Source organism: Lissotriton helveticus, chromosome 9 (genome assembly GCF_964261635.1).
Source record: "Lissotriton helveticus chromosome 9, aLisHel1.1, whole genome shotgun sequence".
Taxonomy (NCBI): Eukaryota; Metazoa; Chordata; class Amphibia; order Caudata; family Salamandridae; genus Lissotriton; species Lissotriton helveticus.
The window spans coordinates 90,395,525-90,410,237 of NC_136070.1; the positions used below are offsets into that span (position 1 = coordinate 90,395,525).

General features: G+C 48.0%; 1 protein-coding gene across 11 annotated transcripts in view; it reads left to right on the plus strand.

The window, feature by feature from the left end:
* Positions 1-14,713, plus strand: part of GPHN (gephyrin) — a 1,934,090-nt gene that overhangs the window by 1,830,611 nt on the left and 88,766 nt on the right. For all 11 annotated transcript variants that reach the window (XM_078659537.1, XM_078659532.1, XM_078659529.1 and 8 more), the window contains 3 exons: positions 1,003-1,061; positions 8,866-9,019; positions 12,662-12,783. In XM_078659537.1, the coding sequence (XP_078515663.1) occupies positions 1,003-1,061; positions 8,866-9,019; positions 12,662-12,783 (335 nt within the window). The remainder of the gene's footprint in view (positions 1-1,002; positions 1,062-8,865; positions 9,020-12,661; positions 12,784-14,713) is intronic.

Genomic DNA, 14,713 nt, shown 5'->3' on the forward strand with positions numbered 1-14,713 from the left:
GAAAAGGGTGGATGTGAGGAAACTCCTAACATGCTTGGCTGTTTCGCAGCGGCTCGGCCAGCATATTGTGGCCCTCAATCTGCCGCACCACCACCAGGGATCGCAGATCCTTGGCAGTTGCGGCAGTCCTTTTGCGGCCCAACTGCCGTACTCCTAATACGGCGGTCGGACCACTGCGGCGCAGCCCAGACCGCCACCGCTAGTTTGACGGTCCTATGGCCTTCAAAAATCGTAATCGGGGCCCAAAGTCTGAAAATGTTTAATAGTAAAAAGAAAAATAGGCTGTGAATTACAGAATTGGCGTCAAAGAGATCCCTTTGCACCCTTTGAGCATAAAGCTAAAAAACACAAGTACAAACCTCAAATTATTATGTTTTCACGCTTAGCGCTGTAATGGAGATCATGTGAGGAAATCAAAACAAAGGAGCTCTGCAGGTGCAGAAACTGAAACCATGGGATAGTGCACAGTCGACCTTAAACACATTAAAATGTGAAGAACTGAGCAAGCTATTTAAAAAATGTCACATCTACTGGCATCACATATAACAGTGATATTTTACACGTCCGAGATGGACATAACTTGGTAGCTTTGATTCACAATGAGCGAAAAGATGGCGGTCAATGTTACAGTAATGCTAAAGCATTTTTTTTATTCCACAGAAGGAAGTGGAGTGCTGCCATGCTTACTGGTTAGCACAGCACACTTTGATGTTGGCAAAGCCACCCAAGAAAGGGCTTTATATGCTATGTCTGGAATGGTGTCACTGTCATGACGACACTTGACTATCCTCATTCTGGCTATTGCACCTCGATATACTGATGCAATGTCGTCTGCAATGTTTGTCCATGTAACTCTTGCTTTATAGGAATATGTTTTTCTAGAGATATGTGGGGAGGTAAGGATAAAGAGAGGGAATCAAGTGCATTCTGCAGTTTCTGTTCAATGTGAGCCAATTTCACTTTTGTGCATCCAATAGAACTCTCAAATTTGATATGTTACAGGGCACTGAAGAGTTAGAGGTTCGAATTCTGGTACAAGCACGACCAGGCCAGGATATCAGGTGAGTGCCTACTGCTTACACTGTCATCTTTAAGAGCCTGCTTTCTTAAAGGACACTGTCAAACTACAAATAATGTTTATTTTGAAAGTGGAAGTGTCAGCAGGCGATAAGTGCTGCCTTCTGTAGTTCACCCTTTCTGGTGAATGCATAACCGGATCTTCTGCAGAAATTGAGTTGGGGACACTTCAACGGACTCTTGCTGCCTACCTTGTGGAGCACAGCGGACCTGCTGCTAGCAAACTTTTCCCTCTGTACCACCGCCCACGACTCGCCGGACCCGCTTCGCGTCGACCGGCAGAGGGCTGTACCAGGACCAAAGGAGGAGCGCGAGGGCAGGCAAGTGTTCCGGCGGGGCTGCGAGCAAGGCAGGGGACTCCAGTGACCAGGAGCCCCTGCGCGCCCAACCAGCAACACCTGGGCTGCTCTCCCCGCTGGACACGCCCCCCCGCACACGGATTGAAAATTAGCCTTCTCCCCAGCGTCTGTGGGACACTTCAACGGACTCTTGCTGCCTACCTTGTGGAGCACAGCGGACCTGCTGCTAGCGAACTTTTCCCTCTGTACCACCGCCCACGACTCGCCGGACCCGCTTCGCGGGTCCCGCAGCGCGTCGACCGGCAGAGGGCTGTACCAGGACCAAAGGAGGAGCGCGAGGGCAGGCAAGTGTTCCGGCGGGGCTGCGAGCAAGGCAGGGGACTCCAGTGACCAGGAGCCCCTGCGCGCCCAACCAGCAACACCTGGGCTGCTCTCCCCGCTGGACACGCCCCCCCGCACACGGATTGAAAAGTAGCCTTCTCCCCAGCGTCTGTGGGACACTTCAACGGACTCTTGCTGCCTACCTTGTGGAGCACAGCGGACCTGCTGCTAGCGAACTTTTCCCTCTGTACCACCGCCCACGACTCGCCGGACCCGCTTCGCGGGTCCCGCAGCGCGTCGACCGGCAGAGGGCTGTACCAGGACCAAAGGAGGAGCGCGAGGGCAGGCAAGTGTTCCGGCGGGGCTGCGAGCAAGGCAGGGGACTCCAGTGACCAGGAGCCCCTGCGCGCCCAACCAGCAACACCTGGGCTGCTCTCCCCGCTGGACACGCCCCCCCGCACACGGATTGAAAAGTAGCCTTCTCCCCAGCGTCTGTGGGACACTTCAACGGACTCTTGCTGCCTACCTTGTGGAGCACAGCGGACCTGCTGCTAGCGAACTTTTCCCTCTGTACCACCGCCCACGACTCGCCGGACCCGCTTCGCGGGTCCCGCAGCGCGTCGACCGGCAGAGGGCTGTACCAGGACCAAAGGAGGAGCGCGAGGGCAGGCAAGTGTTCCGGCGGGGCTGCGAGCAAGGCAGGGGACTCCAGTGACCAGGAGCCCCTGCGCGCCCAACCAGCAACACCTGGGCTGCTCTCCCCGCTGGACACGCCCCCCCGCACACGGATTGAAAAGTAGCCTTCTCCCCAGCGTCTGTGGGACACTTCAACGGACTCTTGCTGCCTACCTTGTGGAGCACAGCGGACCTGCTGCTAGCGAACTTTTCCCTCTGTACCACCGCCCACGACTCGCCGGACCCGCTTCGCGGGTCCCGCAGCGCGTCGACCGGCAGAGGGCTGTACCAGGACCAAAGGAGGAGCGCGAGGGCAGGCAAGTGTTCCGGCGGGGCTGCGAGCAAGGCAGGGGACTCCAGTGACCAGGAGCCCCTGCGCGCCCAACCAGCAACACCTGGGCTGCTCTCCCCGCTGGACACCCCCCCCCGCCTATCAGCGTATGACAGCACAGCAGTAGTACTACTAGGAGTACAGTATCCCTGCCTCGCGGGAGCGAGCGGGAGCGACCGGGAGAAGCCCGGGACAAGGGCGGGACCGTCTTAGGCCGTCAGTGGCCGAAGGAGGCCGGGCTGGGCCCTCTCTCTTGATTCTTTCCCGTGCTATAACCAAGGAAATGCCCTCGCCTATACACCGGGAAACCCTCTCAAGGGATGGAGCCTCCAGCTCCGGGACTCTGGATAACTATTTCAAACCTAACAAAGGTGAGGCGGACATGGATGGTCCACTTGAGAAACGCAGGGCGGAGCGCAGGCGCTCAATTGAATCTATGAAAAACAGGCCCTTGATTGACATCAGCCCCTTCCCTATCACCCAAGAGGGGGGTATGCTACCCAGCAGTCCAAATATTTCGACACTAGAGGATTTCCCTGTCCTACTAAGGGAAATCCCCCCCACTTCAGGGATAGCGCTTGCACAAAACATAGAGCCAGCCCCCCTAGAGACTTCTCATTCTCCCGTTAACCTGGTAACCCAAATTCCACCCACCCTAATGGCCAATAAGAGCAAGCCCAAAATAAATGTAGTGGTGGAGCTACATAGGCCCCCACCCAGCAAACGTGCCCGGAAAACAACGGGGGGGTGGGGAAAACCCAAAGTATCCCATCTGGATTTTGGCAAGAAACGGCCAAATACTGTTCTACCGGGGAAGCATACGGAGATAGTGCCTCCTTCTAAGCTCCCAAATACCGGAACCACTGCCACCACCAAAGAACAAGAGGGTACTATGCCAAATCCAAATAATCCACTCTCTGCTAAGGGGAACATTGAATTCCTACTCCGCTCCCTTCTACAGCCCATCACCGACAGCTTAAAAAAAGTCGAGATTAGGCTCACCTTACTAGAAACTTCTCTTACCACCTTGAGCACCCTAGTAAGTAAGCAGACAAAGCTAGTGGAAATCTCTCCCCCGGCTGAGGAACCTTCCAAAGAAGATGCCTCTATTAATGCCAATAGAGCCCCCCCCAGAAGCATGCCATCTGCTCCCCCTCTGCAACCCCTTATGGCCATTCAAATCCAGGCACGGCACAACAACCAAAGCCCCAGACCCACTCATCAAGTGGATTTGACCTCACATAGCTCACAAATAGAGTCCTCTGGAATGCGTCAGGGCCATGTCAATGTTCCCCCACTCACGCCCGCTTGTCCAACTCCCAGACCCCGGAGGCCAGACCTCCCACCTGAGGCCAATAGATTAATGGTGGTTCTAGCGGGTGCCCCTCACCTAAGATTAGGGGAAAATGAGGACTACCAGTCACTCAAGAAAAAGGTTATCAAATGGCTTAATTGGAACCGACCCTTGCCTCCCCAATATAAAAACGAAATCATCATGGTGAGAAGGGTTCCATGGCTAGGGAAGACCAGGAAAACTATAGTGGGGGACTGTATCATGGTAACCTTTAAGGACCCAGGCACGGTTCGACACATTTGCAGAGGAATGAACCGATCCCTGGATTCCACAATACAGACCCTCCCAGTATCTTTTTTCTTTCCCCCGATTCCTAAGCGCCAGGCTCCAATATACGATGACTGGTCAAGGGTGGAACATAGACGAAACCACAAAGGCTCTGTACAACGCCCGTATTTTCAACCACCGGATACACCTTTTTGTGATTTTAATCGCTTCAACTGCTTGGATGGCTTGGATGGGGTCGACTGACTTACTGCCTGTAAGACAGCGTCAGGGGTTCTGGGTTCCCGTGGGTCGTTGGAGCATTTCACTTTGTCCTCCGGCCCAAGTTCTGGCCTATTGGATGATCCACCTGCCATAGATCACGGCAGAATCGAATTCTCTCACCTAGCCACTGATGGAGTGGCTGCAGCTGAGGGGATAACTTTGGTTCCCCTCCCTGTTGGCAAGGGGGAGAGAGGAGCTATGGTGCCACATGTAACCCATGCTGCTCCCGCTCCAGGCCTTGCAATACAAGAGGAGCCAGGACCTACCTCTTCCAACCCTTGTGTTTTGACATCTTCCACTTTTGAACATCTGAGGATAATCTCCTGGAACATCGCGGGACTAGCAAACAAATTGGAGGAGCCGACCTGGGAAAAGTATATAGAAACTGGCGACATATGCATGTTCCAGGAAACCTGGGCTAGAGAGGACCATGGACACCAAGGCTACACATCATTCTTTATTCCAGCTAGGTGGGAAGGTAAAGGCCGCCCTTCAGGGGGCCTTGCGACATGGGTTGCTGCTCATCTGGGCTGTGTGGCATCACGGCTCCCATGTAACTCTGATGACATCCTGGTGGTCTCATTAACATGGCCAAACAAAGTAAACCTCTTGTTGGTTAATATTTATTCCAGGCCGATGGGAAAGACAAAAGAATCACCGACTTTTAATACACTCTTGAACTTTTTATCTGAACTGTCGACTGATTCATACTATGTGGTGGGTGGGGATTTTAATTCTCACTTTGAGCCACTCCCCGGCCTCCAGGAAGGGTTCTTATCAGATGAAGAAGCTAGGTGGGCAGTACCTGGGGTTGATGTTCCATCTCCGAAAGCCTGGACCCCATTAGCGTTGCAAATCACTGCCCTCACCTTAAGGTATGGACTTAGAGCGTGCAATGGGAGAGTTAACTCGGACATACCAGGTAAAAATACCTACAACCGCCGGGGAAGAGAGTCACACTTGGACTATGTTTTGGTCCAACTAGCGAGGTGGTCAACTATACTGGATTTTAGGGTAATAGACAGGCTGGATAGTGACCACAATGCCCTTGAGCTAGATCTTGTTCATCCAGCTCCCCAGGGCTTAGTGACCCAGGAAGAAGGGAACCACCCCACGCTCCTCATAGACAACAGTAGGAGAAGAATTAGGTGGGAGCATATGGTTACAAAAAAGGACAAACTCCCACTGCTCTATGCAGAGATTACCCCTATTCTGGAAATTGTCGGGGACCTTGATAGTGGGGCAAGTAATATAGATATAAGGAGTAAATTGTCTGATGCCCACAAGGAACTTATAAAAGTTGCGGCACCCCACTTCACATGTAAGGTACGAAAGTCAAGAGAGAGGTGCCATGGCAAAATCCAATGGTACAATGTGGCCTGTAGACGGGCCAAAACAGAACTCCTTGGAGTAATAAAGGAAGGCAAAGGAGGGGAACGCCTTAAGCAATATAGGCAAGCCTACAAGAAACTTCTCGCCCAGGCTAAAATAGAATGGGAGGAAAACCAGTGGGAAGAACTCACTAAGGCCCTAGCAGTGCAAGATCAACGCCTGTTCTGGAGAATGGTGAATGGGGGATCAGGGAGTTTACATTCGGCAGTGGAGCCCAACATAGCTCCTGGAGTGTGGCAGGCCCACTTCCAGTCCTTATACAGCGCTGAGACCGGAGAACTTCCTGTGTCAATTGAACCAGAGAGGCAGGGCTTTCAGGTGGATCAAATAACACTGAGCGAGGTCACCGCTGCCATTTCAGGCCTGGCTTCGGGGAAGGCCCCTGGGCTGGATGGGCTACCGGGAGACCTGTACAAGCAGGAGCCCACCGTCTGGGCGCCCTACCTCGCTGCTCTTTTTAATGGTATCCTCGGTGGGATGGAAATCCCTAGTACTTGGCTGGGGGCTGAGGTGGTCCCGATTTTCAAAAAGGGATCCCCCCTCCTCCCAGCCAACTACAGACCGATCAGCCTGATAGATGTAGCGCAGAAGTTGTTCGGCAGGGTCCTCCTGAATAGGCTTCAGGAATGGATCGAGGAGGCAGGCGCCCTCAGTCCATACCAGGCAGGCTTTAGGAAAGGGGTATCGACTGTGGACCAGGTCTTTAGATTGAATCTGGTCTACTGGAAGACAGTGAGGTTCGAGGGTGGCAGTTTGTACACGATTTTCGTGGACCTACGAGCCGCCTTCGACCTTGTGCCCAGGGGAAAACTCTGGGTCATTCTGGCAGGGATGGGCGTACCACCAGACATCTTATTGACCTTGCAGAGGCTGCACCATAACAATTATGCCCAGGTGAGGTGTGGGAGGTCGGGGGAGCTGACTGATAGATTCCCCGTGGGCAGAGGGGTAAGACAGGGCTGTGTGCTGGCGCCGACCCTGTTTTGCCTCTTTGTTAACGGGGTAATCGCTCATCTGAACGCCACCGACTATACAGATGCCCCCAAACTAAATGGCAACAGTGTGCCCACAATAATGTTTGCGGACGACACGCTGTTGGTATCTAAATCTCCCATGGGCATCCAAAGGATACTTGATGCCTTTGTGGCCTTCTGTCAGGACAGAGGACTGGAAATCAATGCCACAAAAACCAAATATATGGTATTGAATCCAAGCCCCAAACAGCGCCCGAATCCCCTGCTGGGAGCAGCAAGGCTGGAAAGAGTAGCCACGTTTGAATATCTCGGCGTGACACTCAACGAAAATATGACCTGGGGGACCCATCAAACTAGGGCTAACCTTAAACTAGTACAAATTACCGGGGGAATCTCCCGGATGATGACCGGTTCGACCTATCGCCCATTGGGGGCCCTAATTCAGATATATAAAGCACAGGCCAGGGGGGCGATCCTGTACGGGGCTGAACTGTGGGGCCATACCCCATGTCGGAACCTGTCATCCACGGAAAACAGATTCATAAGACAAATTACCGCACTTCCTTCTAGCACCCCACTTCTCCCTCTGAGGCTTGATCTAGGGCTACGGCCTCTCGCCGACGAGATAAGTCTAAGACCCATTGCCTTCTGGCGCAGGCTTTGGAGCAGCGACGATCTCGCCGACTATAGGGCGGAACTGGTCGAACTATTAAAAAACCCTAAGGCGCTCAGTATCCCCTGGGTCCAAAATATCCAGTCAACTTGCACAGATCTGGGGCTCCCCGAATTGTGGACTAAACCAGCAGATACAGCACCTACAATCTCTAAGAGATCTCTGGCGAATCTGTATCATGAACACAAAAGGGTAAGGGCTTTAGCTACCCAGACAGAGGGGTCCCTTTCTTCCAAATTCCTGCAAAATAAGGATCTCTACGCACTTGAAAAGGCTTTTGATCCCATATATCCCGTACTCACTAGAAAGTTATTTCTACAGTGGAGATACGGTACATTGCCTTTGCGCTCCTTTTCTAGCACCTGGTCGCAAGTCCCTTCCACTAAGTACTGTCCCCTTTGCGTCGACAAAGAGGAAAATGACTTACATGTGATCTTTTTCTGCCCAGCATATAAGGCAGCCAGAAAGTACTGGTTGCTGCCTTTGATTAAGAACTTGGGTGGCAGGGAATATATACCTATGTATAGGATTTTAAAATGTGATGTTTCCGGCCCAATTGTTTTTGCGCTTGCCAAATTCCTTACAAATGTTTGGTATACGCGTAATTATCTTTTAAAAAATGCTGTGTAGTCTGTAGATTTGCTTTATTTTTTTAACATTGTTAATAATGCTTGATGTGGATCATTAAATCATGCACTGATGTTTTATCAAATGTGACAGAATTTATGTGATTTTAATGTATGTGTATCTTTTATGACCAATTGGTCGAAATAAAGATTGAAATGATGATGATGAGTTGAGTTTGGGGACTCTTCATTTTTGCATAGTGATGCTCTTCTTCTAACATTTGGTGCCTCTTTGTGAAGGCTGCAGGTTTGATGTGGTGACCTCCTTTGAGCTCCTATCTCATGACTGAAGAAAGTTTGATTGTGGCGCAAGTCCCGTTTCCATTATCAAGGTGGTGCAATGTTGGCTTTCGAGATCACATGAACCATTCTTTTTACCTAATTTCAGAAACACCTTACAAGGATTAAAGGAGTGAAACATGAAGCACATTTTATGTAATACGGCCTACACATCTGCGCAATCTTGAAAGCTTGTCCATTTTATTTGCAATAAGTCAAGTAATTAACATCTACACTGGGAGTGTTGAGACTAGATAGAGGTAAAATGTCTATAGCCTTGACCAGGGCCTGTCCTCCTGAATGATTTATTTTTATTTGTGTCTCTCCTGAATGCTGTTTTTATTGATGCCTCTGCTTCACTCTTCCCATCTTCAGACCTATAGGGCACGACATTAAAAGAGGCGAGTGTGTGCTGGCAAAAGGAACTCATATGGGACCGTCTGAGATTGGTCTCCTAGCCACCGTTGGGGTCACAGAAGTAGAAGTTAACAAGTTTCCAGTAGTTGCCGTCATGTCAACGGGGAACGAGGTAACTCGGTCTCAGATTCTACCTCTCGTTTCCTGCTCTTTTCTTCCTCGCACCACTTCACAATTGCACAATCATGCAGCATGCGTACAATTTGTGATGTGTTAATAATGGTTGGATTGTGCTTCTGGGCTGCATATGTTACTACTACTGATTACATGAATTGTGTTACTGCTGAGTAGCTCAGAAGAGCTGATTGCATTCCACTGCATTCTGATACAGTAGGTGCCATGAAGACCCCATACAGTGATATATCTGGAAGGCCTGGCGCAGCCAAGAGTATCATTGGATCAAATAGTGTGTAAAATCGTTGATTTTTTTTTTTTTTTACCCCACTCCTGTGTTTTTACAAAGCATATAGTTAGCACTACATGTGAACAAACGATACAGAAAGCAAAGATTGGCATGGACAAATGTTCCATGGGATGGTCGAAATAATGGTTTAAGGAGCCTCTTCGAGAGTTGTCACTGGATTCAAGCTAGCCTGGCTGATGAGGGGTGTTACCCCAAAACCGGTCCCAAGATGCTGGTTTCCGGTCCAGGGAATACCTGGCTCGGCAGTTCGGGCTGGACTGTTCCCAGGAGTACTAGGGTCAAGACTGATTTGCATATGGGTGGGTCTAAACTGGTGTGGTGAAGTGAGCTAAATAACGATGATAGATTTAACCCAGAGTGTCTGAAAAGTGTCAGCGCTCCGTCCATCATCTTATTGTGTTTGCCTCTATAAGAGTTATCATTGTTTGAGTAAGCTTTTGTAGTCAAAGGGAGAAATCACATTCAAACAGATCACATATATGTTTAGTGCTGTTTGTGATTAACAGGAATGTCAGCGTGCTTAGAAATTATGAAGGTGGGGTATAGTGTTCTAAAGCACCAATAAGCTTTTCTCAAGTGAAAATAAACAATTCGAAAAAAATGAATAGTTTAGGTTTTTTTGTTCTTTTTATATCTTTAAACCACACGGTGTACACTGGAGACTCAATTTAACTTTGCATTCATTATTGCCCTTTGCTGTGGATGTTAACTGCTATCTGCTCCCTCACTCATTGGGGATATTGGTGAAAGGAGCAAGTGCTTAATCAGAGTAAATGGCTATTAACATCTGTAAACACCTAGCAATATATGGGCAACAAGTGTGTTCGCATCAGCACCCCCCAGGCTCACTCCTAATAATGTTAGACATAAGCTAAATGTTCCCTTCACCTTCGTGCCCCTCCTTAGACTTTCATTTTCAGAAAGCAGTCTAGGCAGGGTACACATATAGCTTTATAGCCCATTACTAACGTTGTTTAATGTCTCCTCCTAAAAGGAGAGATGACAATGAACAGCTGTCATAGCCCGAGTAAGAAACAAACATTAGTCCGTTGAAGACCAAATGCCTAAACTAACCATTATTGGTTTTTTCCATTTATTCCTCTAGAATGCTTGTCTCAACATTCAATTTAGAAATGACGACTGAAAGGGAATCTGGATATTGCAGACGTAACAAACTAATCTTTCCATGGATGAATCTGTTTACCCTCTTAATCTAGACTCATCCAGTCTCCTAGCTGTCCCATTCCAAATGAACCGCTGTAATGACAATGACCGTCAGTCACAAACTTAATGTACGAGATACATTGACAAACTTAATCCAAAGGCGATATTACTAAAGATAACCTGAAGACACATTTTGAGGACCTCATAGTAGTTGCCTAAAAGTATCGAAAGAGCTGATGTCCCTCTACAGAGCGAAATCCATTGATTTTGTGTATAAGTGCTCCTACAATAAGCAGCAACACAACTTCAAAACTTTAACTATGCTGCTCCCTTAAATTAAATAAAAGCTAAACATTCACAACAGAATTAGAAATGGAACTCATCCCAGGGAGAGGGTAGTCCACGAATAATGTAAACCTGAATGAGCACCCATAATAAATTTGCACTAGGCCCAAATACCATGTGCTACAAAAACAAAATATAGACTCCCAGCCACCCATTGGCTCATTTTATTACTGTGAAACATTGTTCGAACTTTTTCCATACAACCGCATTAACATATTCGGGCGCAGTAGTCAAACTTCTTCTCTGGAAAGATCATGGAAAAGCGTTCCGGCGTAGTAATAAGAAACACCAACAATCCACCCCAAGAAAGCTCTCGGAGATCTGATTCTCATTTAAGGAGATTCTAACTGAGATAAGTCAGACAACAATGTAATCTATGAAAACGTCATTTCCTTCACAACTTACTTAAAACCATCAAAATGGATCAAAGAAAATCCTGCTGTTGCTCCCTGATCTGAAAAACAGTGCCTTGCTTGCCCATTCAGTCTTTAACCGATCTCTAAACCTTCAACTAATTGTCTTATTTGGCTCACCACAATGAAGGCACACCAGCTTGGCTGGCTCTCCAATAAACGGTAGTGCCGTTAAAATGTGTGCATGGAGCAGCCAGATTAGTACCTGGTTGAAAGGAGTGATTGAATGACACCCGAACTGATTAATCTCCGTGAGCTGCTTCTAGCCAACAGAACCAAATTCTGCTTTTATCCAACAACCAAACTACCCAAAATGTCAATCTGTTTTTTGGGCCCACACAAAATGAAAATTATGTCGCGGGCTGTTTCTGCTTGAAAAGAGCACTAAAGCTCATCTCTTTTAACAACCTTTGTTGGGACGGCTGGTTCTTCTGCTGCCCTAGGGGATGTTGAATATATCTACATTCTGTACATACTGTTAAAATGCGTCCTCTGGTCAATTGTACAATGCTCTGATCCTGGCTGAGGGTCTTGCATAACCCATATGTAAATCCAAAATAAAACTTTCACCCACAGATTATTGTATTAAAACTCTGTGCAGATGGGTGATTATACCTATGATGCATAGTGTAGTCACCTTGCTACCAATTCCTCACTTCAAATGAGCAATGCTTAGATCAGCACACTCTAGAGTCAATGAGTTTGCAATAATGCAATGTGCAGATTCCTTTTTGGGGGTGAGATACAGGAAATGAATGAGAAGCTGATGCCTTCAAAATAGCCATACAAAGGCTGGTCAGTTTTTGAAAGTTTCATTGTTTTTCCTCGGTGAAGCTTTGCTTCTCTTCTGTAATTAACCGACATTATACTTTGTCATCTTCTGTTACATTATCTATGTTTATAGCGCGCTCATTACCCATGGAGTTATCCAGGCGCTCTGTAGCTAGTGTATTGGGCCAGCCCTAGAGGCTTACTTGAAAAGCCAGGTGTTCAGCTTCTTGCGAAAGTCAAGAAGAGGGGAGTAGGCTCTGTGCTGTGGGGAGGTCAAGCTTAGGGGCCAGGTACAGGAAGGAGCAGCCCCCTGCTCTGCTTTTGTGTATGCTTGGCGTGTGTGCTCGTAAGAGGCCGATAGAGCAGAGGTGTCTGGAAGGTGTGAATGTGTATGTTCAGGTAAGCACGGCCAGTGTTGTGGAGAGCTTTGAAGGTGTGGATGAGGTGTTTAAATGGTGCACATGTGTGGATGAGGAGCTAGTGAAGTTGGCTAAGATGTGGTGTCATCTTAGTCGTGATGCAATCTCAGTGGAATAACCTGTTGGTTTACTGCATGCATCTGTTAGGCTCAAACTCAGTCTGAATAAAGGTGTTTTCTTCAGTAACCTCAGTTTGTTGATTTGTCATTCGCTTTCAGCTTTTGAATCCTGAGGATGACCTCTTACCGGGGAAAATACGAGATAGTAATAGGTCAACTCTTCTAGCAACAATTCAGGAACATGGCTACCCAACCATCAATCTGGGAATTGTAGGCGATAAGTAAGTATTGTGCTTGGGGCTTGGTACTCCATTGGATTGGTTGACGAGTCTCCCATTAATGTTTAAAAATGGGGTCTGAACGGAAATTGGTTAAAGGGTGTATATCTGAATACCTGTTGCGCTCTCGCTCGCTCATTGTGGCCAGCACACAATGCTCCTGATGGTGCTTCCAGAATATCAGAATGGTTGTAAGAGGACCGGGGTGAAAACAAATGTCTGTTACATTGGTGTTTCAGTTCGGTGCAATGTGTGCCTGAGTAGCGACAAGCGCCGTTGTCTGCTGCTGTAACTCTACTATGGATTCAAGCGCACGGCTGCTGCCCACAGGAGCTTCCATGCCTGTCATTGGAAGGTCCAGATGTGCAAATACCGACCTCTGCACGCTTGACAAATACTTCTGTTATTGCACTGTGCAAACGAACATTTCCCAGGAGTAGTGACCTTTGACCTGTTTTTGTTAATTTTTTGTAGTAGTTTGCTATAGCGCCTAAGGGATTTGTATACTATAGAGTCTGACCTTAAACTTTTAATAAGAGAACTAACATGTTTTACGGGTAAAAAATATGAATCTCTTCCATTGTAATGCATACAGTTGAAAACATACTGTGCAAAAATGTGTGTCTGGCAGTAAGAAGAGCAAAGGTTTGAAGGGGAAGACCCTTGTGATGGTACACAACCACTGAACTTCACAAGTGCCAGGACTAAACAAGAAGCTAGGAACGTTTCCCTGTTACCTGTTAAAACTGAAGTGATTTACTCAGCAGATAGAGCATCCCCTTACGATAGTCTATGAACCATTATGTTTTTTGTATATTTTTTACTTTTGGGGCACTTGGGACATAGGTTTAAATGTGCATGCATATATATCCACCAATGTAGAACCCTTGTTTGCTACCGGATATTCCATGCATTTGAAAATTAACAGTCAGTGTGTACTGCTGTCGCCTCAGATATACATAGCTCATGGACATAAATTCGATAGGCTAGGCGTGCCAGAGGGATCCTACAACGTGTTAATTCTAATTATTATGGTTGCTCAACAAAGCTCTCATGTCTTAATGTTTTTGACGTAGTTGTAGCAATGTTCATTGCATTTTTAGGTATCAATGTTGCGTGATTCTGTACATAGAGTACACAGGTTGTCTGTCGCAGAGACAGCCTATGAGGAGGAGGCAGGGAAGAAGGTGGTGGGCAACCTTCCACAAGAGAAAGGCATCTACGGGGTTTCCTTTTGGATCAACAGGGCCTGCTGGAGAGTTCAAGGATGAACCAGTGCAGGACCATGTTAGTGAAGCACATACGTGTTTGCAGAGAGCGTGGTCGATGCTGCCAAAGGCAGCTGAGCAGTCAAGTCGATTTTGGAGGCAGGACTTGTTTTTGGCATTGGAGAGTAGACTGTCATCAGAGCTGCTATCTCTGTGCTGCTGAGTTGTCTGAAGCCAGGTTGGTGGACCTGTTGTCCTTGGTGATCTGATCCTGGAGCTGGGTGATGACAGTTTCCTCTTTGATTGATTTCCTGGCGGCAGGAAGGTGGGTGATGGGTCAGTTGTTGCCCGGGTCATTTGAATCCAGTGTCGGTTTTCTTGGTAGAGAGAAGATTTTCCTGTTTTGAGGTGTTTAAGAAGGTTCCTTGGCAAAGTGGGGTATTGATGATGATGTGTGTGTTTGGGGATCTCCATCAAGACATTTCATGATGGGTAAGGATGGAATATCATCATTGTCATCTTAGTAGATGGCCTTGAGTGCATGAAGAATGTCATTGCTTCGACTTGCGAGAGGCAACTGCAGGCTGTTCACTTGGGAACAAAGCATTTCTGCATTGTAGGTAAAAGGATGTCGTCTTTGGTCACAAGCAGAGGCTTGCTGAGATTGCCACAAGAGTCTGCTGATGGGTAAATGCCACAACGATATTAAGAGATTACACTGAGAT